This window comes from Haliotis rufescens, unplaced genomic scaffold, assembly GCF_023055435.1.
Source record: "Haliotis rufescens isolate VD_foot unplaced genomic scaffold, xgHalRufe1.0.p SCAF_5, whole genome shotgun sequence".
NCBI lineage: Eukaryota > Metazoa > Mollusca > Gastropoda > Lepetellida > Haliotidae > Haliotis > Haliotis rufescens.
In genome coordinates, this window is record NW_025964223.1 from 3440551 (window position 1) to 3468543 (window position 27993).

Below are 27993 nucleotides of genomic sequence, written 5' to 3' on the forward strand. Positions count from 1 at the left end.
CGAGTGAGGGTGGTTGAGGTGAGTCAGGGTTGCAGGAGGTCAGCAGATAAACGGTCACGGTTGGTGTGGGCGAGTGAGGGTGGTTGAGGTGAGTCAGGGTTGGGTGAGGTCAGCAGATAAACGGTCACGGTTGGTGTGGGCGAGTGAGGGTGGTTGAGGTGAGTCAGGGTTGCAGGAGGTCAGCAGATAAACGGTCACGGTTGGTGTGGGCGAGTGAGGGTGGTTGAGGTGAGTGAGGGTTGGGTGAGGTGAGTCAGGGTTGCAGGAGGTCAGCAGATAAACGGTCACGGTTGGTGTGGGCGAGTGAGGGTGGTTGAGGTGAGTGAGGGTTGCAGGAGGTCAGCAGATAAACGGTCACGGTTGGTGTGGGCGAGTGAGGGTTGTTGAGGTGAGTGAGGGTTGGGTGAGGTCAGCAGATAAACGGTCACGGTTGGTGTGGGCGAGTGAGGGTTGTTGAGGTGAGTGAGGGTTGGGTGAGGTCAGCAGATAAACGGTCACGGTTGGTGTGGGCGAGTGAGGGTTGTTGAGGTGAGTCAGGGTTGCAGGAGGTCAGCAGATAAACGGTCACGGTTGGTGTGGGCGAGTGAGGGTGGTTGAGGTGAGCGACGGTTGGGTGGGGTCTCCAGAGGCAGGGTCAAGGTTGTCAAGGTGAGGGTTGGGTGAGGTCTTCAGAGGCAGGGTCAAGGTTGTCAAGATGAGGGTTAGGTGGGATGGTCAAGGTTGAGATGATTGAGAGTTGGGTGAGGTCATTTGAGGAAAAATCCAGGTTGCCGAGGTGAGTAAGGGTTTTGCAATTCTTTTCGTGTGGAGAGAATGTTATGGTGAGTTCTCTGGACACTTGGGTCAAGGTTGAGGTAATTGAGGATTGAGTTCATCAGATAGTTGATTCAGTTATCTGTCAACATGGTCAATGATAAAACATTTCAGAGTATAGTCCGTTGTTCTTGTCCCTCTGATATGGGTTTTTAATGTCTTCAAATGTTGAAGGGGAGAGTTTTAATTTTTTATGATGACTACCATTTTGTTGATGAATATTGGAGTGTTTGCTTTCTTTCACATTTTGTGTGTCATGTATTCTTAGTGTGTCTGGCATTGCGAGTTTGCATCATTGGAAAAGCCTTTGTTTGCTTCAGATTTTGCAAACAAGTTTAAAGGAGAAAGATCAAAGCATCCAGGATCAAGCCACCTTGATTGTAAAACTGACCACGAAAGTTGAACACAATGAAGAAACAATAGCTTTAATGATGGAGGATCTCCGCAAGGAGGAACACAAGCTCAAAGTGGAAACAGACAGATTTGATCTCAAGCTAACAGAGACTCAGAAATATTTTGAGGAAACGCTGCAGGAAAGGGAGGTTGAAATAAGTAAACTCCGGGACTTGATCCGGGAAAATCAAAAAGACCTTTCTACAAGGGAGGGTGATTTGAAAGAATTGATTTCTCGACACGAGAAGGATATTCAGCAGATTATGTCGAAGGGGGAAGTGAATATTCATGATCATGTGATGAAAATGTTGGAACAGAAGATGAAAGACACCAATGAAGTCTTGGATGGAAAGATGAAAGTTATTCAGGTTCTTCAGACTGAAATGGCTGAGAAAGAAGGTCATTTGGCCGAAAACAAGGAAGTGATGAAACATTTGAAGGATAAGCTACAAGTCACATCTGAACAGTTGATGCTACTTCAGGCTAACTTTGTGGACATGGAGACACAGTGGAAATCAGAGAGAGAAAGGCTTGAAAAGAAACAAAAAGATCTCATAGAAAAACAGGAAACGGAGAAGAGTGAGAAAGAATTGCAGATGCACACCTTGAGGACAACTCTCACCCAGTATGAAACTGCCTATGCTCAAGCATCTGAGCAGTACAGTGCTTTGCAAGAGAGATATCAACAAGCTGTCATGGGTGGAGGTCAAGGTCAAATTTCGGGACAGGCACCTGTTGCAGCATCTTTTGACTCTGATGAAGTTCGTGCACTGAGAACCATGGTCGATCAGCTAAAGGCTGAAATAGCTCAAAAAGCTGATGCACCTTCTTCCATGTCTTCAGCTCCAGATTCTGATGAGGTCCTTGCTCTGAGGACTTTGGTTGATCAGCTCAAAGCTGAGATAGCTCAAGGACCAGTAGCTGCATCTTCCCCTGGGGACAGTGATGAAGTAGAGGCACTGAGGGTGATGGTCGACCAGCTGAAGGCTGAGGTTGTTGACAAGACAGAGAAGCTAGACGCAGCCAAGAAGTCAGATGATGTTGGGAAGGGGGAGACGAAGATGCTGAAGATGAAGGCTCAAATGACCTCTAAGATCAAGTCATTGGAGAAGGAAGTGACTCAGCTTCGCAAGGTAAGGGCAGCGATGCAAATGGAATCAAACTGATCGTTTAATACAATAAAGTGAAGTGGAGTACACTTTTTGTTAAAAAAAAGCCAATTATTTTGACCTGTATTGATCAAAAATCATCTGGTCATTGTCCTCTGTCAATGTGTTGTATTGATTAGTTTGTAGCAGAAATGCAAGCACTGCCTCATGACTGTTAAGATGTTTTCAGTGAGTAGCTAATTCTTTCATTCCTCTGCAGGGTAGTGACCTTGCAGATGAGGTCGTGACCCTGAAGAATCGCCTGGCAGAACTGGAAGATGAGAAGGGGCACCTGCAGCTGAAGTTGGTCGACTTTGAGGAGCTCCGACTACAGCAGGGTAAGACAGTGTCATTTTCAGGGGCTGTGGTAGCCTTAGTGTTCCTTTGGGCATAATGAGAGGAACGTTCTTGGCGTTTCACTCAGTGATGTTCTGGGAATCATCATGATAATGACTTAAGCGATGTATACAAACTAACTTACTTTTTTATAAGAGTTAGAAATTGAGATTTCATCAATCTTGTCAAGATGGCTGTAGTGGGTCCCGGTGGAATTCTGGGTTAGAACAGGTATCCGGCAACCGATACTGGGGACCTAATGGTTGGGGTCGTCAGACTCAGTTACTTGGTTGATTGTGGGTGATTGAACCCTGACTGGGTGAATTGTTGCTCATAATATTAAGCACTGGATTGTCTGGTCCAGACTTGATTATTTACAAGCTGCCATGACACAGCTGGAATTTTGCCGTATGTGGTGTTATAAACAAAAACTTTGGTTTTCTATGGACTCAGCACTGTATATCTCAGTCTTGATAGTCTCAGGAGAACATTTCTGTTGATGGTGATGACTTTGTCCTGCAGCTCAACTGGAGGCCCAGCTGAAGGACATGGAGGCTGAGAGGGAGGCTCTCACCAAGCAGAAGGCTGACCTCCATGCAGAGTTTCAGGCAGCCAATGAGGAGAGAGAGAAACTTAGTCAGATTGTCACAGACCTTCAGGCCACCGTGGACCAGGTAGGGAGTAGTGCTGTCACAGGCGCATATGATCATAGTAAGATATAGCTCGAATGTCAGTGACTGCAACGTAGATGATGTAACGGAATGTTCACTCGCTGATTGCTGATAATATTGCTGATTCTTGTGTACAGTATTCCCTCACTGTAATATTGCTAACTGCCCAAATGCTTAAGGCTCTGCAATTCACAGTGCCATGCTATCATTATGTGTTTGAATCCTAGCCCCGATTATGATCCTTGGATTGCTGCCACTCCATCTGTGCTCATGGCTTTGACTATAGTAGTAGATGGACCTGAATCACTTTGGGGTTTCCCCCACTTTAAACTGATATGACTGACATGCTGTTACAAGAAGTGTTCAACCAACTCACTCTCATTCTATTCTCATCCAATTCTGTGTTCCAGAACCAGGTGTCCCATGACAGCAACCAGCAGCAACGACTCCTGGAGCTGCAGCAAGACCTGGAGTCAGCTCGGGAGGAGCTGAAGGAGGTGCAGGAGGAGCGTGATGTGGAGAAGAGGAACCGCATCAGTCTGGAGATAAGAGCTGTCGAGCTGGAGGAGTTCAAGAAGAAGGCTGAGGCCGACATCGTGAGTAGCTTCTGTATCAACAATCCCGGGGATATTGGGAACCTCATGCTACACACTTTATCACATGTATGAACAAAAGTTGCTTATTTAAGGGTGGGAGAGAGGGATTTTTAAGTGTGTTTGGGGAGGCACATTTTGAATTTCCACCTTCAGCATGTGCGTGTGTGTAGGATGTAGGGGTGTTAAGTTGACAATATGCAGTATTTCATTATATAGCATTTCAATAAAGTTTTGTTTTGTGGTGTTTTGTTTTGTAATTTCTCATGTTACTTTCAAGGGAGAGAGCTGAGGGGGAAGAGATTTTATAGGGAGGAAGGGGGTAATTAGATTTTGTGGTGGTGGATCGTCGGCCTCTGATCAATTTTCATAATCAAATTTTGTTCATGGCGTAATGGTTTGTTCCAGGAGTCAATGACTGAGAAGATAACATCCCTGGAGAGTGTTGTGTCCGAGACCAGGACCGACCTGGAGGACAAGCAGTCTAGCATTGAGACCCTGAAGGGTGATAAGGTCTCCCTGGAGATGAAGATGGCCGAGACCGAGGAGACAAGAGATGGTGAGGACATGGACAAGCTCAAGCATTCTCCTGCCCGATGGGGTTAGATCACCAGCAGCCAATACTTGCCACACGAGGCGACTATATATGGATTGGTTGGTCAGATCCGGCACCTGGGTTGATTGGGGTTGTTGCTCCTTATATCGTTACATTCATAGAACACGTGCAGGTTTTTTTACGGGAAAAAAACCGAGCATCTCACAACATCTTTTAGAAGTCTTGAACAATGATAAGACCTTATCTAGGATAAGGTCATGGCTTTATCATGTGAGCGAGTCATTCCTAGACATTGAACTCATGACCACACCTGTTTGTTTGTTGCAGCTACTGAGGAAGAAAAGATGGAGCTGCTAAGTGAGATTAACCGACTGAAGGAGAAAATCGAGAGTGACACGAGACCAGTCATTGCTTTCGAAAAGGAAAGTGAAGAACTCAGGGCCCAGGTGAGTTAATCTGAGTTGAGTTGTGTAGACTAAACTGACTTGGGAGGAATGGAGGTTATTAGTATTTATTAACTTGATTCTGGTGTACCATGTGACCTCTTTGGTCCACAAGATCCTGCTGCTCAAATTATGGACCCCTACACCTGGGAATATGAAAAGAGGTGTTCTGCTGCATATTTTACACATTATATGCAGAAAGTGTAAATCTGTTGCAAAAATGAAATTCATGACAGTCATTAAAAATAATGTTAAGCCCATTTCTGGTTTTCTTGATACCGAAGACCCGGGCTCGATTCCTGACACGGGTACAATGTGTGAAGCCTATTTCTGGTGTCCCCCGTCTTATGTTGCTGGAATATTGCTAAAGGCGACATAAAACTATACTCACTCACTCTGGTGTTCGAAAGTCTATTTTAACAAGCCTAAACAGGTTGAGTGTCAGTACCATGACACTATTACATACATGATAAGATCTTTTACCCAGAGGAAGCTATTAAACTTCTTGCACTATTTCAGGTTGAGGAACTTCAGAAGAATATTGACAGTGGGTCAGAGATAACAAAACAGGATAAGGAAGAAATTAATAAGTTGAACTCCATGTGTGAAGAGCTACGGTCCAGAATTGACTCCCTTGGTGAAGAAAACGCCCAACAGAAGCAGCAACTCCAGACATTGTTGGAAGCCAAGGTTATTTGATGTTCTTTCTTCGATCAGCTGCTAAAAGACTTTCAGTTAATCTCTACCTTGCCTGTGACATACATTCAGCTTATTGTCTTATGTGTTAGGCTCGCCCCGATTATGTTTCTAGGTTTGTCAGCACCATTAAGCTGACATTCCGCGATATAACTGTAATACTGTTAAAAGCGGCGTTAAACCCAACTCACTCACTCTAATGTGTTAAGAACATTTTGGTATTCAAAAGGAGTTTCTTGGCACAGCTGCCAGTAATAAGAGAATACAATCAATTTAGGTTTGAGTTCGTAAGTCCATAAATTATTGATCTGATGATTGGAATGTAAATGTGTTTATGGTCATATTAAGTATATTTTTTGTGGGAATTGTTTCTCACTTATTGCACTGGTAGTTATGAATTGCAGATTTTAATTTTATATTTCTCTTTAACTATTTGCATGATTCTTGATTGTTTAGGCCATGTCTTGATTGTGTAGGCTGATACTTGATTGTTTAGGCTTCAATTGTGCTCACATATTTACATTGCAGGAACACATTGAAGAACAGCATCGTCAGTCCACCGAGGAACTTGAACTGCGTGAACATACTATAACAAAACTTAACACAGAGATTACTGACGCGAAACAGGAGATGAAAACTGTCCAGGAGCAACTCAACACCTCGCTGCAACACCTACAAGTGGCCAAGGAGTCCGCAATAACAGATTTGCAGAGAATGACGACAGAACTGGGTGAGAGAGAAACTCGCATCTTGCAGCTGACTCAGTCTCTGGAGCAGAGAAGTGAAGAGATGCAAAGTGTGAAGTCTTCAGCCAATGAGAAGGCTGGTGCTGCTGCCAGCCTGGAGCTTCAGGTGAAACAGATGTCCCGGGAGCTGGATCTGCTGAAGGAGGGTCAGAGTGAGAAGGGGAAAGAGTTTGAGATGAAGACTCAGACTCTTCTCTCACAGCTGTCCGAGATGGAGGTGGAACTTGCTGAACAGCAAAAATCTGCAGCTTCCCAAGATGAGAACATTTTGAAGTTGAAAACGGAGAAGATCGAGCTTGAGAAAGAGCTTGAGTCTAAAGATTCAGAAATTGTGTCCTTGAAACAATCTTCGATAGTCTTGGAGGATGAGTTATCTAAACTGAAATGTGATTTTGATGCCCAGATGTCCAAACAGGATGCCCTACAAGAACATGCGGAGGAGAAGAATTTTGAAATGGTAACACTGCAGAAACAGATTCAAGATTTTTCTCAGAGGGAGCAATCATTTCGTGATCAGCTTGAGAAGGAGAAAGACTCCAATGAGCAGACAAGAGGAGAGTATGAACAATTACTAGGAGATCATGAGTTTCTTAAGAGATCTGTTGCAGAGAAGGATTTAGAGCTTGAAAAGTGCAATACTAGGATAGAAGAGCTGACATCTTTGTGTAGTGATAGGGAAAAATCAGTTGAAGACCTAGCTGAACAGCTCAATAAACTGCAGGAAGTTTCAAGTGGCTATCTATGCAATGTAGAAACATCTGATGTTGAGATTACTAGATTGAACACTGTTATCCATGAGAAAGAAAAAGAAATAAAATCCCTCAGTGAAATGTGTGGTTCTTTGAAAACCGAGCTGGCAACAACAGCAGGTGATGTTGAAAGATACAAAGTAGATTTGGATGTGTCTCTCTCAGAAAAAAGTGAAGTTTTGCAACAAGTCAAAACCTTGAAAAAAGAAGTTACTGAAAAGAACATCAAGATTGACTCCATTTCCCAGTCAATGGATGACAGCTCTTCTCAGACACAGAAGGTTCTAGAGGAGAAGGATATGAAGATCCAATCCTTGGTGGTGAATCTGGAAGAGTTGAACACCCATGCTCAAGCTGAGTCGGAGAGGATTCAAAATCTTGAGACCGACCTTGAGGAACAGTTTCGTATCTGTGGTGAAAAAGATAGTCAGATACAGCTCATGAGTGCTGAAGTCCAAGAACTGAACTTGAAATGTTCAGGCCTTGAAACAGCGGTTCAGAGGTTGAAAGAAGAGCGTGAGGAGCTATCTGTTCAGTGTGAGAGGACTGTGGAAGAGAGTCAGGTTCAGGTGAGGACTTTAGAACAGAGTAATCAAGTTCTGTTACAGGACAAAGAATCTTTATCTGTTGCCTTGCAAGAACATAAACAAATGCTTGTTGTTGTAAATGAAAAGGTCACAGAATTTGAGAGCACAGTAGAGAACTATGGGCACAATTTATCAGCATCAAATGACAAATTAGAAGATTACAAACAAATGTTAGACAGTAAGGTACAAGAGGTAGATGCAGCTCGGTCTGAAACTCAGAACTTGCAAGAAAAGTTTGATGATGTCACCAAACTGTATGGTGACAGTGTTCAACAGTTGCAGACTGTTACAAGAGATTTAGTTGTGTTGAAAGAAGAACAGGAGAGACTTTCCTCCAAGAACCTTCAGTTACAGCTAAATAGTGATGAGATGTTGAAATGTGTTGATGAGAAGAATCGTGAAAGTGAATCATTGTCAACTTCTTTGGATATAGTAAAGTCTGATTTGGCAGGGATTAAGGATGAGTATGATTCCCTGTCTAAATCATTAGAAGCGTGTAAGCTTCAGTTACAAGATACAGACTCTGAGAAATCCAGTGCTTTGTTGAAGGTGAGTGAACTTGAGGCTGAACTCAAGAACAAACTTTCTGATGTGAATTCCTTAACTTTATCTTTACAACAAACCAAAGAAATGCTTGACACACTCTCTACCGACTCCAGCTCCCAGGTGCAGACTCTCACTGACAAAGTGCATGAACTGAATGATCAGATTGAATGTCAAGCATCTGAACTATCCAGCATGAAATCCCAGTTGTCAGAAACCAAAGAATCTTTCGAAAGTTTGCATGTCAAGCAGCTTCAGACTGAGAAAGATCTTGCCTCTCTGTACAGCCAGCATGATGTTGTGCAGTCTGAATGTGCTAGTTTAAATGTTGAGAATAATAGCATGAAATCCAATGTCTCCCAGCTAGAAACAGAGCTGCATGAGAAACAATCACAATTTGAAAAGACTCATGTTTTGTTGTCTGAAACTGTTGAAAAGTGTGATGTTCTGGAGTCAGAGGTAAGGACTCTAAAATCTAGTCATGATTCTGTTGTGCATGAAAGAGAAAGGTTGCATGGTGAAGTTGAAACATTGACATTAACTCTGGGTCAGAAGAATCAAGAGTTTGACAGTGTTGTGAAATCTCTTTCAGAAGATAAGGAAAGACTTACAGAATTGTTGTTTGAGAAAGAGAAAATGGTCGACAGTCTTTCCAGTGACATGGAGTCGAAGTCCTTAGAAGTAGGAAATGAGATTCAAGTGCTCAGAGATGAACTTTTGAAATGGCAGACTGATTGTGAAAGCAGGGAACAAGAGCTGTGTGACAGAAATGGGCAGATTGCAATACTACAAGAAGAACTTGACGGTCAAACTGTCTCTGGTCACTCATTGATGGCCAAGGTGGCAGGACTGAAGGGTGAACTGAGGACTGTTTATAAACTGCTAGATGCATCCAAAGAAAAGTCTTCCAAAGATATTGAAAAACTTTCAAGCCATAGAACTACCATTGAGGAAGAGCTTCAGAAATCCCAGGCAAAACTGGAAGAGGACATGGAATCAATATCTCATCTTGAGAAAGAACTAAAACAGAAAAACCTCCTATTTGAAGAGAGAGATGAGAAAGTTCGAGGTCTAGAAGAGGTTACTGGAGGCCTTGAACAAGAGTTGAACAGAGCTGATAAGGAACTTAAGGGAAAAGACAAGAAAATATCAGAACTGGAAGCTGTGATTGAAGCAGCAAAAGATGATAAGGAGGATCTGCTGAAGAAGCTAGATACTGCAGACATAGCATCGGGGGATCTGAAAGTGAGGATGGAAGAAGACAAAAAGGTATTAAATCTGAAGATTGGAGAACTGGAATCTATGCTAGATGAGAAGCAAACCACCATCAAAGATCTTCAGGACGACATAAGTCAACAGATTTCCACTATTTCAACATTACAGTCAGAATTTAGGAGCATCTCACAAGAAAAAGAGAAATTAGAAAGCACTTTGACTTCAGTCAGTAGTAAGGTTGAGGAGCTGGACCAAGTATCAGCCACCAGGGGCAGTGAACTGGAGACTCATAGGAACAAGGTTGAAGAGCTCGAGACCTTTGCTGCTGAGAAGAATCAGTTGATCGGCTCCTTGACTGAAAAGCTGAGAAGTCAGACAGATGAAACGGAAGCTGTACTGTCAAAGATTGCCTCCTTGGAGGAGACATTGCAAATAATACAGTTAAGGAATTCAGATTTAGAAACATTGGTAAAGGAGAAAACTGATATGATTTCATCCCTGAATGAAAGTATTTCTGATCTGAAAACAGAACTGCAGGATAGGTGTAATGTTATTGTCGTACTAGAGGGTCATGTTGTGGAGCTGCAAAGTTCCCTGGAGGAAACTGAAGGGAGTGTGATGTCTCTAAATCACAAGAACAAAGGTTTAGTTAATGATGTTCATAGATTAGAAGCATATGTTAGAGCAGAGAGGAACACTGTGGAAGACCTAACAATGCAGAAACAAGAACTCTCCAAAAATATTGATCTGCTTGACAAGCAGTTACAGGAAGGCCAAGAAGTCATCAGAGAACTGAAGACAAAGGAACACAAACTGACGCTTCATCTGGAAGAAAGTAAGGAAAGTTTGAAGAAAGTTTCAACTCAGTTAGATGTAAGCCAGCAACAACTTTCAGAAGTGCTTGACCTCAACAAAGTATTAGAACTTCAGAAAGATCAGCTTCAGACTGACTTAAGCAGTGTCCTCAGCAGCAAAGAAGTTGAATCAGAGGCCTTGAATACCGTGAGGAAGCAGTTGTCATTGGTTGAAGATGAGAAAGATGAGTTAAATACCAGGATCAAGAGCCTTGATGAAGCAGTAACTTTAGCTAAACAGGATATGGCACAGACCAGTGAGAAATATCAACAGACTGTTGAAGAGAAGGAGTTGAAGATAGAAAGCATGGTCAATTCTTTGGAGGATCTTCAGAAAATGTTTGAGGAAAAATGTCAAAATGTATCTGAACTGGAGAGTCAGCTTACAACAGCAAAAGAGGAACTTGAGTTGCTCAGAGAAAGATTCAAAACCAGTATGGAAGAAAAGGATGTGAAGTTAGAGAGTTTGTCGAACTCCTTGGACCAGCTTCAGAATATGTTGGAGCAAGAGATGATGAAGTCATCCAGACTAGATAATGAACTGAAAGAAGCACAACATGTGAAAGATACAGATGCTGATGCCATTGAGAAACATAGCGTCCAGATAGCTGAGTTAAAGCGTCTCTTGCAAGATGAAGTCTCCAATTCCCAGAAACTCCTAGAGAAAGTGCAACAATTGAATGAAAGTCAAGAGAAAATGGCCATTACCTTAGAGGAAAAAGAACTGAAACTCACCCAGCTCACTGAAAATATTGAACAGATGTCCAAGAACGTTGATGAAATTGAGAGAGTGAGAAGTAGGACTCAAAGTGACTATGACAATACTATGCAGGATCTGCAGTCCACTATGCAGAAATTATCCTCATCTATGCAACAGATAGAGATCATGACAAAGGACAAGGGTGACTTAGAAGAAGAGAAACAAGAATATGCCTTGCAATGTTCAAAGCTGTTGGATCAACTTGAGCAGACCAAAGTTGATCTATCTCAGGCACAGCAGGATTTGATGTCTAAATCTTGCACTGTAGAAGAATCTCAACAGATTGTGCAGGACTTAAAAGTTCAGTTTACTGAAAAGTGTTCAGAGTTTGAAGAACTCAAGACTACTCATGCACAGGTTTTGGACCAGCTTCATGTATCTAAGGGTTTACTCGCCAAAACCGAGGAAGAAGTTTCCGACCTTAAAGAAGTGAATGGAAGGATCATTGAGGAACTTATTACAGTTAAGAAGATTACAAGAGAAATGGAAGAAGAATTGGTCACCACAAAGGAGGAACTGGAGAAAATGTCAAAGAACTTTGCTGTTCAGACTGATGAACATGAAGCTATGACAAAGAAGTTAGATGAATCACTGTCAACTGCAAATGCTTTCTTAAGTGAAAGAGTGGAGCTGCTTGATGAGTCAGAAAAACAGCTTGAGAAAATGAAACTGTGTTTTGAAGAGGAGCAGTCCAAGTCCCTGCACTTACAAACAGAGTTAGAGATGTCGAGTAAAGAACTGTCTGAGAGTCGAGAGGAAATCAAAGAAGCTAATGTCCATTTTACAGACGTGAGTCTGCAGCTTAGTGACAAGATCTTGGAGGCGGACAGTTTGACAAAAGAAGTCGAGACACAGTCACTGGAACTGAAGAACATGTCTCAAGAAAAAGAAAGGGTCTCTGCAGAAATGATGGCTATTGAAGAAGCAAACAAATTGTTAAAACAAGAAGTGTCTGGTTTGAAGGAGGTCAGGCTAGGCTTGGAGAATGATGTGCAAAAGCTTGAAAGTACAGTACAATTACTTGAATCAGAGCTCACCACACAACGAAATAACCTTGAAGAAAGTTCTTTAAAGGTTTTTGAACTGGAGAAAGCTGTTGTCAATACCACTGATATGTTAAACTCATCTGAAGAAGAAAGAGAGAGAATGAAAAGCAATTTGGAAGGATCTGTTTCTGACCGAGACAACAAGATTATCCAGCTTACAGAGGATGTGACAAATCAGGAAAAGACACTGGAAGTGAAAACAGAACAGATAGACAAACTATGTGCAGAAGTGTCAGAGAAGAATGCATCAGTACAAATGTTAAGGGAACGGTGTGAGGAACTGACAGTAGCTTCATCCTCAGCTCAGAGTGTTGCTGCCAAAGCTGGATTGAAGAAGAAGCAAGTATTCATGGATCTGCAGGCCACTATGCAGAAATTATCCTCATCTATGCAGCAGATTGAAATCCTCATGAAGGATAAGAATAGCTTAGAAGAAGAGAAACAAGAATATGCCTTGCAATGTTCAAAGCTGTTGGATCAACTTGAGCAAACCAAAGTTGATCTATCTCAGGCACAGCAGGATTTGATGTCTAAATCTTGCACTGTAGAAGAATCTCAACAGATTGTGCAGGACTTAAAAGTTCAGTTTACTGAAAAGTGTTCAGAGTTTGAAGAACTCAAGACTACTCATGCACAGGTTTTGGACCAGCTTCATGTATCTAAGGGTTTACTTGCCAAAACCGAGGAAGAAGTTTCCGACCTTAAAGAAGTGAATGGAAGGATCACTGAGGAACTTATTTCAGTTAAGAAGATTACAAGAGAAATGGAAGAAGAATTGGTCACCACAAAGGAGGAACTGGAGAAAATGTCAAAGAACTTTGCTGTTCAGACTGATGAACATGAAGCTATGACAAAGAAGTTAGATGAATCACTGTCAACTGCAAATGCTGTCTTAAGTAAAAGAGTGGAGCTGCTTGATGAGTCAGAAAAACAGCTTGAGAAAATGAAACTGTGTTTTGAAGAGGAGCAGTCCAAGTCCCTGCACTTACAAACAGAGTTAGAGATGTCGAGTAAAGAACTGTCTGAGAGTCGAGAGGAAATCAAAGAAGCTAATGTCCATTTTACAGACGTGAGTCTGCAGCTTAGTGACAAGATCTTGGAGGCGGACAGTTTGACAAAAGAAGTCGAGACACAGTCACTGGAACTGAAGAACATGTCTCAAGAAAAAGAAAGGGTCTCTGCAGAAATGATGGCTATTGAAGAAGCAAACAAATTGTTAAAACAAGAAGTGTCTGGTTTGAAGGAGGTCAGGCTAGGCTTGGAGAATGATGTGCAAAAGCTTGAAAGTACGGTACAATTACTTGAATCAGAGCTCACCACACAACGAAATAACCTTGAAGAAAGTTCTTTAAAGGTTTTTGAACTGGAGAAAGCTGTTGTCAATACCACTGATATGTTAAACTCATCTGAAGAAGAAAGAGAGAGAATGAAAAGCAATTTGGAAGGATCTGTTTCTGACCGAGACAACAAGATTATCCAGCTTACAGAGGATGTGACAAATCAGGAAAAGACACTGGAAGTGAAAACAGAACAGATAGACAAACTATGTGCAGAAGTGTCAGAGAAGAATGCATCAGTACAAATGTTAAGGGAACGGTGTGAGGAACTGACAGTAGCTTCATCCTCAGCTCAGAGTGTTGCTGCCAAAGCTGGATTGAAGAAGAAGCAAGTATTCATGGATCTGCAGGCCACTATGCAGAAATTATCCTCATCTATGCAGCAGATTGAAATCCTCATGAAGGATAAGAATAGCTTAGAAGAAGAGAAACAAGAATATGCCTTGCAATGTTCAAAGCTGTTGGATCAACTTGAGCAAACCAAAGTTGATCTATCTCAGGCACAGCAGGATTTGATGTCTAAATCTTGCACTGTAGAAGAATCTCAACAGATTGTGCAGGACTTAAAAGTTCAGTTTACTGAAAAGTGTTCAGAGTTTGAAGAACTCAAGACTACTCATGCACAGGTTTTGGACCAGCTTCATGTATCTAAGGGTTTACTTGCCAAAACCGAGGAAGAAGTTTCCGACCTTAAAGAAGTGAATGGAAGGATCACTGAGGAACTTATTTCAGTTAAGAAGATTACAAGAGAAATGGAAGAAGAATTGGTCACCACAAAGGAGGAACTGGAGAAAATGTCAAAGAACTTTGCTGTTCAGACTGATGAACATGAAGCTATGACAAAGAAGTTAGATGAATCACTGTCAACTGCAAATGCTGTCTTAAGTAAAAGAGTGGAGCTGCTTGATGAGTCAGAAAAACAGCTTGAGAAAATGAAACTGTGTTTTGAAGAGGAGCAGTCCAAGTCCCTGCACTTACAAACAGAGTTAGAGATGTCGAGTAAAGAACTGTCTGAGAGTCGAGAGGAAATCAAAGAAGCTAATGTCCATTTTACAGACGTGAGTCTGCAGCTTAGTGACAAGATCTTGTTGGCAGACAGTTTGACAAAAGAAGTCGAGACACAGTCACTGGAACTGAAGAACATGTCTCAAGAAAAAGAAAGGGTCTCTGCAGAAATGATGGCTATTGAAGAAGCAAACAAATCATTAAAACAAGAAGTGTCTGGTTTGAAGGAGGTCAGGCTAGGCTTGGAGAATGATGTGCAAAAGCTTGAAAGTACGGTACAATTACTTGAATCAGAGCTCACCACACAACGAAATAACCTTGAAGAAAGTTCTTTAAAGGTTTTTGAACTGGAGAAAGCTGTTGTCAATACCTCTGAGATGTTAAACTCATCTGAAGAAGAAAGAGAGAGAATGAAAAGCAATTTGGAAGGATCTGTTTCTGACCGAGACAACAAGATTATCCAGCTTACAGAGGAAGTGACAAATCAGGAAAAGACACTGGAAGTGAAAACAGAACAGATAGACAAACTATGTGCAGAAGTGTCAGAGAAGAATGCATCAGTACAAATGTTAAGAGAAGAATGTGAAGAATTGATGGTAGTTTCGTACTCAGCTCAGAGTGTTGCTTCCAAAGCTGGATTGAAGAAAAAGCAAGTACTCATGGATCTTTCACACAAGGAAATGATTGTCTGTGAGCTTCAAACACAACTGCAAGAACTTGGTGGAAAGAAGGAAGAAATATACTCCAGCTTGAGAAATAGTGAAGAAGCCTTAAACCTAAAGACCAATCAGTTTCAGCAGGCATGTGAACAGTTAAAAGCAACACAGGAGGAATGTGACAGTTTGAAACTGACTGTTGAAGACAGGGATGTGAAGATATCCACTTTGTCAGAAAATGTGAAAGAACTATTGGGTACGTTAGATGTAAATACATGCAAGATAATGGATCTGACTAAAGAAGTAACAGCTTTGAATGATACTGTTGGACAAATGGAACTTGAGAAGGTAAATCTACTTAAACAACTTGAAGAATTGCAAAGAACTTTGGCTGAACTAGAGACTCATTTTGAAACTGTTAAAGAGGAGAAACAGCAGATAATGCAGAATTTAAGTCAGTCTATGGATGAGATGGAATCTGTCAATGTTCAAAAGGGAGAATTCAAGAATGAACTGAGCAATCTAAAGCAGAGATTTGATGAAACTCATTCAAAGATGTCTTCACTCATGGAGGAACATTCCCAGGTCACTGTTGCAAAATCTGAAGCTGAAGACAAAGTGGCTTATCTTGAAACAGAGAAGGAAAGTTTATTGATGGCAAAGCAGGACTTGATAGAGGAAGTGTCAAGACTGTCATCAAAACAAAATGAAAATGAACAACAAATAGATAATTTAAGCCATCAGGTAGAGGTGGGGAGACAACAGATTGAACAACTCAAGGAACATGTGAATGTTTCAATGACCGAAGCTGAAGAAAGAAAGACACAGATATCAACACTATCATCAGAGTCTCTGTTGGCCATGACAGAATTCACCCAGGAGAAGGAGAAGCTTAACATGACCATTGTTGAACTCAGGAAGGATCTGGAGGAGAAAACTGGGGCAGTGGATGATCTCACTTCAGAGGTGGACTCTTTGAAGAATGAAACACATAACCTGGAGAAATCCTGCAGTGCACTGAACACAAAGATACAACAATATGAAGAGTCTGAGAGAGGTCTTCAGTCAAATTTTAAAGACATGTATGCACTTGTTGATCAGAAAGAGGAGGAGATATCTGAACTCAGGGTACAACTTCAATCTGAACAGAAACAGAGGGAGTCTGTTGTTGCACAATTGCAAGATGAACTTTCAGCAAGAACAGCAGAGGTCAATGAGATGAGCAACAGACTGAGTGTGGAAGAAGAGAATTCAAAGAGAACTTTAGTGGAATGTGATCTGAAGCTGCAACGAGTAAATGATGACAAAGAGAAATCTGAACATGTCCTTAATACTGAGGTGGAAATAACAAAGAAACAGATTGAAGACTTGTCAGTAGAGCTTAAGGAAAAATCAGATGCAGTTCAACTGACGGAATCGCAGTTGCAGATGACCTTAGATCAGTTGTCTGAGTTGGCAGTGTCCAGTGCTAGTCAGAAAGCATCTTTCCAAAAGCTGAGTGGAAGGCACAGAAACATGGAAAACCTTTGTTCATCCCTTAGGAGTTCAATCGAAGAGAAGGATGCACTCATTTCACAACTTGAACTGGACTGGAAGGGAGCTTTGGCAAATGCTGCAGAGGTATCAGCTGAGAATCAGAAGCTGAAATACAGCCTTGAAGAGCTGAGAGAAAATGTGAGAGACACAAAAAGTTCTCTTGAAAAGGCCAATGAAACCACTGACCTAACCAAATTGGAAGCAAGGCAAATGGAGTCTGAGAAACAGCACCTTGAAGAGCTAGTGAAGCAGGTGAGAGAAGAAATGACTGGTATGGAAAGAAGAATGTCTCAATTGATGGAGACCATGGAAGAAAAAGATGTCTTACTAAATGAGCTGAAGAAGATGCTACAGGGCTCTCAGGATCAGATTGATTCAATATCAGTTGAGTTAGAAAAGGCAAAGTCAGACTTACACGAGAACCAGGAAGAGAATGGACATTTAAGTGAATCCTTGAGAGATGTCACGAAAGAGAAAGCTGACTTTGCAGAGAAACTCCAAATTGCTGATGCAACTATTGCAGATATGGAACATAATTTCCAGACATTACAAAAGGAAAAATCATCTGTACATGAAGAAAGCAGTAAACTACTGGAAGAAAAGAAGAATGAAATCCAGATGGCAAATGATACCATTAGTAATTTTGAATCCCAGAATAGTGACAAGGATGTCCAAATTAACATTCTTTCTACAGAGGCAGAGGAAATGTTTACATATATGCACTCATCTGATGCTGAATTGTCCAAACTTTTGAGGGAGAAAACTGTGGCTCACAAAGTGTGTTCTGAAAAGGATGATTCTTTAAAGAAAATGGATGAACATCTGACAGCTTTAAACAAGGACTTCTTAAGCCTAACATCTGAGTTGAGTAACTGTCAAGCTACTATTGAAACAATGAGTAGTGAAAACTCTTCCCTCGCAGTCTCTTTGGAGGAGAAATCAGGATTGGTGAAGTCCTTATCTTCGAACATACACAGTCTTTCTGAAGAATCTGTTGTTATCAAGCAGCAAAATGAGACATTGACCCAAGAATTGACCAAGATGGAATCAGACTTGAAAACCTTAAAATCTGAATTGGAAGATAAACTACAGACTACACAACTGCTGCTCACAGATTCTCAAGATATGTGTCTAAAATCTGAAGAAGAAAAGAATGTTAGAGAGAAGGAAATTAGTGATCTTCAGACAAAGTGTCACGATCAAGATATTGAATTGAAAACAGTTCATGGAAAATTAACAGAACTCAAGGAGGCGCATGATAACACTGAAGAAAAGCTTAACAGACTTGCTAAGGAAAAAGAAGAACATTTGGAGAAGATATCTCATTTAGAGACTGACCTGCAATCCACGTGTACATCTTTGATGAATAAAACGGACGAAACCCAGAGTGTGAGTAAAGAACTTAATGCAAGTTGTAAGATGTCAGAATCATTGTCCTCTGAAGTTGAACATTTGTCAGGCATTCTGAAAAGCCTAGAATCTGAAAAGGATACCCTGCTGTCTAACCTGGAAGAATCTCAGGACAAATTGGCTCAGGCTGTTGAACAAGCAGAGAGACAACATGTTGCCCATGTAGAACTGATTGAGTGTACAAGGCAAGATAGGGACAGTGAGGGTGTAAAGCTCATGGGTACAATTGACCAACTTACATCCGACTTGAATCAGCAGAAAGATGCATTTGAATCTTCTTTGAATTGTAAAGAGGCAGCTTTACAAGACTCATGCATACAGGTTCATATTCTAGAGAATGAACTATCTGATGTGAGTCAGACAACTTTCAGCCTCAATTCAGCTTATGTTGTGGCAGGCTTCAATACCAGGAAACTTGAATCATCTTTGGAAACAGTTTCTTTTGAAAGAGACAATCTCAGAACAGAACTTCTGTCTGTATCAAATTCCCTTGCAGAAGCAAAAACAGACCTCGAGAATCTGAGACATGAAATGAAACAACAGAAGAGTCATTGGGAGGATACCTTATCAGGCATTAAAGCATCTTTATCCAAAGTAACTGAAGAGAGAGACTCATTTGTGGTTGATTTGCAAACTATTCAGCAAACCTTGCATAAAGTGAAGATAGAAAAGGAAGATGTGCAGCAGGTTTTGAGATCAGCGTCATCCAGCCATGACGAAGACAGAAAAAGAAGCAAGTTTCTTACACAACAGGTGGAACATTTACATGAAAGTGTAGGGACACTGTCTGCAGAAAAGAACTCTTTAGTATCAGATGTGAAGTCTAGAGATGAGCTTGTGGCTTCACTTCAAGAGCAGAAAACAGAGTTTATGGCTAAGTTGGAGAATGAACAAACCGAGGCTGTGACTCTCAGAGATCAGATCAACTTGAGTTCTGAAAGGATTTGTAAACTTCAAGAGGAGTTAGATGTTATGTCTGGGAAGTTTGAGGAAGTGAGTAATAAAAGCAGACAGTTAGTCCAAAGTTTGGAGAATGTCTCTGAGGAAAAGAGGAAACTAGAGGAACACACATCATCACTGTCTCAGCAAATGCATGAACTAGTGACAAAAGAGGAGCAACTTACATCACAGCTTGATGATGTACGGAAATTTTCATCAGAAAGTATTGAGACTTTAACTGATCAAAGAAATGAACTGGAAACAGTGGTGCAAGCAAAGCAAATTGAATCTTCAAGAATGTCTGATGAGCTTGGGCAGTTGCAAATTCAATTTGAAGATGTCAGAAGAGAGAAAGAAATGTTGAAGGTAAACATGGAACAAGACCTGACAGCACTTACCCAGGAATTATTGGATAAGAGATCAGCATTGGAGGAACTGTTCAGGGAACTGAATGAAAAAAATACACAGATTTCAATATTCACTCAAGAACTAGAAGACCTTTCAGACAAATGGTCATCTTGTGATGCTGTCAGTAAGAAGATGTCCAAGAAAAATCACATCCTGGTTAGGGATTTGGAATTAGTTAATCAAAATCTTGTTGAGAGGGATTTAGAAATTCAGCAGCTAAAAATGCAAATTGAAATTGTGTCACAGGAGACTGGTCAAACTCTGAATGAATCTGTTTCTGTGAGGTTGGAATTGGAAGAAGCATTGGCAAAGGAGAAAGAGAGAGTAAAAAATCATGAGGAGACATTGAGAACATTATCTGAGAAGGAAGCAAACCTTCTGCAGTGTTTGGAAGCTGAAACTGTCAAAAAATCTGAGTTGGATTCAGTTTTGATAAAGTTGCAAACTGACGTTAAGGATAGGGATGTTCAGATCACCTCTATGCTTGAAAGTCAAACAGTTCTTCAGGAAACACTTGTTGAACAGGAATGCCTGTATACCAAACTTGAAGCAGATTTGGCTTCGACGAAAAGTCAACTTGCTTGCAAAGTATCTGATTTACAGGATGTGAAACAAATGTTGTCAAAGAAAGATGAGGAAAACATAAAGAACATTCAACAGTTGGAACAGAATGCAACCCAACTCATGACCCTGGAACAAGCTTTCAAGAAGTCACAGGATGTTGCTCTAGAGAAAGAAAATAGTATTTTCCATCTGGAGAGTAAAATTGATCAGCTACAGACTGAGGCAGGAGACAGGAAGGAATCCACTGTGGACTTGGAACAGAAAATGGATAATACTAAGAAGGTTATTGAGGTACTAGAGCAATCAGTATTAGATTTGGAATCTAGGTTGAAAACATCAGAAAACACTGTTGCTGTCAAAACTGAACAGATTTCTGTCCTTGAGGGTAAATTGTCAGATTTGAGTGATTCCCTTGCCACCATGGATCATGACAAGAGTAAATATGATGTCAAATCAAAGGAGACACAGTCATTACTTGAAGAGCGAGAAACGCTTCTAATTGCTCAGAAAGAGATTGTTAAAGAGTTACAAGAAGCTCTCTCAGAACAAGAAACAACAGTTGCTTCGCTGAAGGAGCAATTATGTGAACAACAGGAGCTTCTATCTGACAAAGATAATCAATATGTGGTCTTGCAAGAACATGTTGCCAAACTACAGTGTTTGGTTCAGGACAGGAATGAGAGGATTGCTGAGCTTGAGCCTGTGGTGAGTGAGCACGATAAACTTAATGAAGATCTTAACAGTCTTGAAACTCAAAAACAGCAATTACTTTGTGATCTTGAGCAAATTTCGGACTCCAAGGACCAAATTTGCCTTCAGAATAGGGAGCTAGAAAACAGCATAACCACCTTAAGTGAAGAACACATTGAACTGACTAAAGAAGTAACTGATTTGAGGGAGGGTAGAGATGACTTACTGGCCCAAGTGTCTGAGTTTAAGACTGAGTTGCAAGGAAGTGAGAAAATAACAGAAGCTCTCACTGATAAGGTACACATGTTAGTCCTTGAGAAAGAGGGAATCCTTAGGGAACAGGATACAAATCTTCAGATGGTGAAAGCTTTGGCAGATAGTCAGACAGAATCATATACCAATATTGTAAGAGAAAAGGATGTAGTGTTGAAGACACTTAGATATGAAATTGCAGAGGTTAATGAGAAGCATAGAAGTGAGTTGGAAGCTAAAGTTTATGAGGTGGAGGTGCTGAATAAGCTGTTTAGGGAAAGCAGGTGTGAATGTGATGATCTAAGGGATCAGATGAGTTCATTAAGAGCTGAGTTGCAAGATAAGATTAAACCTTGTTCAGACAAAGAACAAGACCTGGAAGAGCAATCTGTACAAATACAAATATTAACATCGGCCCTTGAGAACTATGCCCTACACACACAGTCCCTGTCCACACAAATAAGTACTAATGTACAGAAGCACAGTGAAATCAAACATGAGCTTGATCAATCAAAACTTTTATTCCAGGAGCAAAAGTTGTCAGAGTTTGAAAAGGTGTCTGGTGAGACTCTAAGTAGTCTCCAGGCAATGTGTAAAACTCTTCTCTGCCATACAATACTTCCACCCAGTGAGCAGTCAAGAACTATGGACATGTTCTTTGAACAGAAGGATCAACTCCTTCATGAACTATCACTAGGCATCTGCAGCATCATGGCTGAAAGGGAGGAGGTTGAGAAGGAGCTTCATAAGGCGCTGCAGCTGCTTGATGAGATCTCTGATGATCAGGAGACAACCGAGAACACTTTGCAGGAATCAAGACAAGAGTGTGGTTCACTGGACATGGAAATCAAGGAGCTCTACAACAAGCTGGTTCATCTTCAACAGAAGGTCACAATTAGAGATCAGGATCTTGGACAGGTTGTGCAAGTGAAGGAGTCTTTACACCGAGATATTGAAAGCATGCAGGCAAGTCTTGATGCGTCCATGGAAGAGAGGGAAAGTCTTTCAGTATTGAACAAATGTCTTCAGGAGCAACTGGAAACAGTTGAAACGTCACAAAAAGAGGTCTTAGAGGAGAAGGTGAATGTGGCTACACAGAACAAAGCTCTAGCTGACCAGATTGCAGAAACTGAAGGCAAACTGCGTGAAACTTTGTATCAATGCCAAACATCAAATGAGGAAATCATCAAGCTAACTGATAGACTGTTGGTTGCTGAATCTGAAATATCAGAATTAAAACAAAGAAATCTTGAGCTTAATATGAGTGAAGAAAAGATCAAACTGGAGCGTGAACAACTGATAACGGAAGAAAATCTAGGGCAAATGGGAGCTGATAAGTCAAAGGCTGGTGATAACAGGGATGTGCAATTGTCTGTTTTGACAGAGGAGTTGGGCACTTTGTCCACAGAACTGGTTTCCATTCAGAGTGTTCATTCCCAAATGTGCAATAGCAAAATGACATTAGAACAAACTTGTGCCAAACTCGAAGAATCACTTGTTGAAAAAGACAGACTCCTTTCTGAGAAGGTTGAACATTTAACATCAACCACAGAAGATGATTCACAACTTAAGGAAGATCTTCAGAAGAAATTTGCAGAGACACAGGCAGAGGCTGATCAGTTGAGTTTGTTGTTGAGTGAGAAAGACCTTTGTGTTACTGAAAAGGATGAACAGATTGTGAACATGAGAGGTGCTTTGGAACAGATGGAAGGGAGACTGCAGGAGGAGATTTCTGCCAGGGAGGCTGAAGTTGGTTCTTTGAAGCATAGCCTTTCTGAAGCAGAGATGAAGATGAAAGAGGTGCAAGGACAAATGGAATCGATGTTACAGCAACAGACAACCAGTACAGAAACTAGTCAATGTTTTGAAGATGAACTCAAGAGTGCCAAAACAAATATGGAAGAACTTGAAGGATCCTTAAAGAATGAGATGCGTCAACACAATGAGCTTAAAGTTGTACATGAAAGAGCTACTTCAGAGATCAGTATTCTCAAAGGCAGCCTTGAAACCAAGGATAAGGAATTCAGGGAAACCTGTAGTAGGTTTGAAGTTGTGCAGAGGCAGTTGCAAGAGATCGAGAAAACAATGGTTGGTCCACTGGAAGATAAGGATGCCTTGCAGATAGAGATTAGTGTTCTCAAGGATATTTGCAGTGAGAAGGATCAGGACATTATCAAGCTTCAGACTCATCACTACGACACTGAGTTCGAATATCAGGAAAAAATTGCAGTGAAAGATAAAGAAATGGCTAAAAATGTCAAAGAAATTGCTGATCTGAAAGAAAAATCCGAGAAGTATTCAACTCAGTGTGGTACTCTGAAGCTAGAAATCCAACAGAAAGTCGGAGAGGTTACAGCTTATTCTAGAAAATACCAGGAACTTTTGAATGTTGAAAGTTTAGATTCCCAGACAGGTATTTTGAGACATCAGCTGAAATCTACTTGTGATGAAAATGCTAAACTTTTGGCAAGAGTCCAAGAACATGATAGGGTTCTGTATGAAAGAGATGTCAGATATGAAAAAGTCAGGCAGCATGTTCTGAAGCTAGAGGAAGACCTCAGTATTACAAAGAAACAGAGGGCGTATTACCGTGAACGTCTGAAGAATTTGAAGTCACAGGTGGGGGACACAGAGTCTGTGACAACAGAGATGGCAATGGATATATCATGGTCGTCAGATCTGGACAGTTTCAGCGAAGTGTCAGACAGTATGGAAACTTCATCTGTTTCTCGCTACTCTTCACAGCGAAGTCTTGGCTTTGATCCAGCAGTGGAAAGACTTCACTTTGAAAACAAAGATCTTGTCAGACAGATCAACTACCTTCAGGAAGACAAAGAATACATGGAAAAGGATCTTTCATACCAAGTTCAAGACTTGTTGGACGAGAACAGAGAATTTGACACCGCTATTAGGTCTCTTCAGACTAATCTGGATAGGGAAAAAGAACTTGAAGAACTTGCTAAAAAGGATGTTGTTAAATTGCAAAAATTGCTCAAGAAAAAGGAAGCCAAAGTGACAGTTGCTAATAAAAAGTTAGCTGAAGCAACAGAGCAGTTGACCCTCCTCAGTCAGAGGCTGAAAGACATGGACATGAAGGTTGAGAATCTGACAGCTGAAAATAGGAACCTTGAATCTCAGCTTGGGGACTCTCGTAGACTTGATGAAAGTTTCACAGAGTTTGAAGCAGGAGAAGGAGCAGATGAACCTGTGAAAGAAGTGGTGGAAATGAGGAAGCTTCTGAAAAAGAAAGAAGCAAGAATCCTAACCCTCAGCAAGAAAGTAAAAGAGGCAACAGAGAAGGTGACATTAGTCTCTCATCAACTGAAAGATGCACAACAGAAAGTGGAAACTCTACACTTTGAAAATCAGAAGTTGACAGTTCAAGTTGATGAGCTGCAGAAGATGGAATCGCGTGTGTCATCTCCTGAGAAGGAAGTGGAGGTTACTGATGATGCAAAGAAGGTGAAAGATCTGCAAAGACAGATGAAGAAGAAGGATGCCAAAATTGTAGTCATGAGCAAGAAAGTAGCAGAAGCTGATGAAAATCTCAGAATAGCCAATAGCAAACTGTCAGCAGCCGAAGAAAGAACTGAGACATTATATGAAGAAAACCAAAGGTTTGCAGATCAGTTGTACAATGCCATGCCAAATGTATCAGGTCATTCAGAAGTGATATCTAGAGATGCTCACATTCAGAGTCTTTCACAGCAGCTACAGAGAGCTACAGATCACATTGCAATGCTAAAAGCAGAAATTGCAAACAGATCCTCTGTGACAGTCGACCAAACAGATGGGTCATCAACTTCACTTCATTTGGAAGAAGAGATGAAGAAGCTTGTACAGAAACTTGATACTGAAACTGCCCGAAGACAACAACTTGAGGCAGAACTTGAAAATCAAAAAGACACCTTGATTGATTTGCAGTTTGAGAAAGAAGAGTACATGGGGCAGTTATCATCCTATGAAGATTTAAGTGGTGAGAGTGCTAATGTTATCTCAAAAATAAGAAAAATGAAACAAGATATTGCAAGAAAGTGTCAACAATTTGAGAATGTGCACAGGGAAATGAAATCTCTGCAGACTCTGCTGGAGGAGAGAGACATTAACATTAATGCTCTGACTGTGAAGTTGGCGAGCACATCACAAGAACTCCACACCATCACAGTGAAACTACAAGATGCTAATTCAAGCCATCAAGAAACATGGAATAAACTTCAACAAACAGAAAATCAGTTGTCAACAACATTATCTGAAAAGAGTCTTCTTCAGAACCAAATGAAGTTGAAATCTTCTTCGGAGAGTCTTTCAGAAGATGACAAACTTCAACAGATTCAGACTCTAACACAAGAAGTAATGCAACTCCAGTCTGACATAGAAGTTTGGTCTCAAAGCTACCATGAAGCAGCAACAAGGAGACAGGAACTTGAAACAGACTGGTATAGACAGCAAGAAGAAATCTCTACACTCCAATCAGAGAAAAATCACAGCAGCAAGAGCTTGACAGACTCCTCAAGTGAACTGAATGAACTAAAACTACAGCTTCAAGAGAAACAGTCCAAGATCGTAGATTTGATGTCTGTTAAACAGGATCTTGAAAGTCAGTTGAATGAGTTGCATAGAACAGAACAGGTTGAAGAAGAGTCTAAACAAGGGAAAGGATCTGATGATGATAGAATTATCTCACTCAAGCTGCAAATCTCTAGTCTTGAAGATCAGCTATCTGGTGTTATCGCTGAGAGGGATCAGTGGAAGGAGTACTCACAGCAATGGGAAGTGTATGCAAATGGCCTGAAATCTGAGAAAGAACATCTAGAGAAGCAACTGATAGATGTTTCAAGCACTAAAGAGAAGGCCAATGAGCTTGAAGAAAAGACAGTCCACTCTAATCAAGGTGAAAATCTAGAGACTGAATTTGATTCCCTGAGAAACAAGATAACAGAGATGCAGAGCCAAATGAAGAAGAAAGATGCCAAATTAGTTGTTCTCAAAAAGAAAGCTGTAGAGGTACAGAAATCTCTTGATGGTGCCACTGACCAAATACAACAAATGGAAGGTGCAAAGGTTGAAATGGCAAGTCAAATTGGAGTTCTACAGCAGCAGCTTGACAACAGTCAAAGAAATGAGGAGACTCTTCTGCAGAAAGTGTCAGACATTGATTCTGCCCATCAGACATGCTCTCGGGAACTGGAGAAGACCAGACTTCAAGTGGAATCATTTAAGGATGTTGTGGAAGACCTTGAAATGCAGTTGCAGGAAGCCCGAATGAAGGAAGACTCACTTCGGGACGAGTTCGATTCTCTGACAACATCCTATGAAAATATCCAGAAAGAATTGGCCTTAAGGAGCTACAGTAGTTCTGAGAAGGACACTCTTTTATCTCAGTTACAAAAACAACTTGGAGAGACAGATACTAAATACCAAGAAGAGAAGATGCTGAGGATAAATGCAGAGAAAGTTTGTTCCGATATCGAGTCTGAATATGGACATATCAACAGTGGTTTAGTTGAAACTGTGACTAAACTGACTAATGAAACAAATGTCATGGAACAAACAATTGATGACCTGCATCAGCAATTGAAGCTGTCTATGCAAGAAAATGAATATCTTCAACAGAATCATACTGAGAGTAACAAAATGCTGGAGGCAGAGCGGGAAAAGATCATGTCCCTTGAAAATGCCTTTGAAGAAAAAGATGTCGCCTTTGTTGATCAAAAAACTGCTCTGGACAGTTTGACTGAGAAATTAAATGCCAGTGAGGCTCTTGGTAATCAGCTGAAGCAGGAGAAACAAATGCAAGATGAACTGGTAAAGGAACATGAGTCTTTAGTGGAAACTCTGAAAGCTCAGATTTCTGCTATTACAGAGGAGCTAGAGAACAACAAACATGAACAAGAGGAGAAAGCCCAACTCCTGGACGCCCTTCAGCAGCAGGAGACTGCTGTGGAAACACTCAGTTCACAAGACAGAATGCTCAAAGAGGCCCTGTTGAGTATTCGAGATCAGCTGTCTGCCGCATTCCCTTATGTGTATGTTGAAAGAGTTGTGACTGAGGACAATGTAAGTGAGTGTGTGTCACTTTTCATTTCCAAGACATATGAATACATTAACAGTAACACTTACCTGCAACAGCTTTGTGCTCAGAAGGATGAATGCATTCACACAATGCAGTTAGAAATGAACAGTTTGAATGGGAAAATGGCTTCTTTAGAATCAAGACACACTGAACTCTCTGAACAAGGGGATTCATCCAACACCACTTTGGCTATAGATTACTTTAGGGATGAGAAGTTTGAAGCTGTTACAAGGGAAACAGCTCAACAACTGTCACAGACCATACCACGCAGGAACCTTGACTTTGAGATACAGCAAAGGCAATCTGATGCATCAGTCACTTCTAAATCAGATTCTGATGAAGGAATGCTCGCATCTTTACAACAGAAGGTGGAGGAACTGGCGCAGACGATCATCCAGAAAGATGATAAACTGGAGGAAGAAGCTCACACCATTGCTGTGCTACGGACATCTCTGTCAGAACTCCAAGAGCAGATACGGCTGAAAGATGAGAACCTCACCCAGAGAGATGCAGATTTAGGAGAAAGGCAACACACCATCTTAGATTTGCAGAGATGCATCACTGGCCTTCAAGAACAGCAAGGGATGAAAGAAGGTGTTCATCTTGGTCAGAAAGATGAAGCTCATATTCAGGATACCACTACAAGCCTCCAGGCCACTGTCACACAGCTTCAGCATGAGTTGAAACTCAAGGATCAGGAATACATCCAGGGTCTTGCCCAGAAGCAAGAAGACTTGTCAAAGGAACAGCAGATGACAACGTCTCTGCAACATTCCCTCAGTAGCCTTGAGGAAGAGCTTAGAGATAAAGAACAAGCTTACGTCCAGAGTCTTGCCCAGAAGGATGAACACATTGCCAAGGAACAGCAGAAGACATCATCTCTAACAACTTCCCTTTGTAGCCTTGAGGATGAACTGAAGCTTAAGGAAACACATGTAAGCATCCCACAAGGAGGATACCTACCAGTTGTACTG

The 27993-nt window shown here is 41.1% G+C and overlaps 1 protein-coding gene across 4 annotated transcripts in view; it reads left to right on the plus strand.

The window, feature by feature from the left end:
* The window catches only part of LOC124133536 (golgin subfamily B member 1-like), a 56877-nt gene that overhangs the window by 7151 nt on the left and 21733 nt on the right, over positions 1-27993 (plus strand). For 2 of the 4 annotated variants that reach the window (XM_048383596.1, XM_046497961.2), the window contains exons 1-2: positions 8290-20709; positions 21475-27954. In XM_048383596.1, the coding sequence (XP_048239553.1) occupies positions 8362-20709; positions 21475-27954 (18828 nt within the window). In that variant the 5' untranslated portion in view covers positions 8290-8361. Of the gene's footprint in view, positions 1-1133; positions 2340-2574; positions 2693-3212; positions 3365-3771; positions 3958-4362; positions 4514-4837; positions 4957-5472; positions 5644-6177; positions 7714-8289; positions 20710-21474; positions 27955-27993 lie in introns of those variants that run through there. The other 2 variants (XM_046497964.2, XM_046497962.2) reach the window with 2 other exon arrangements.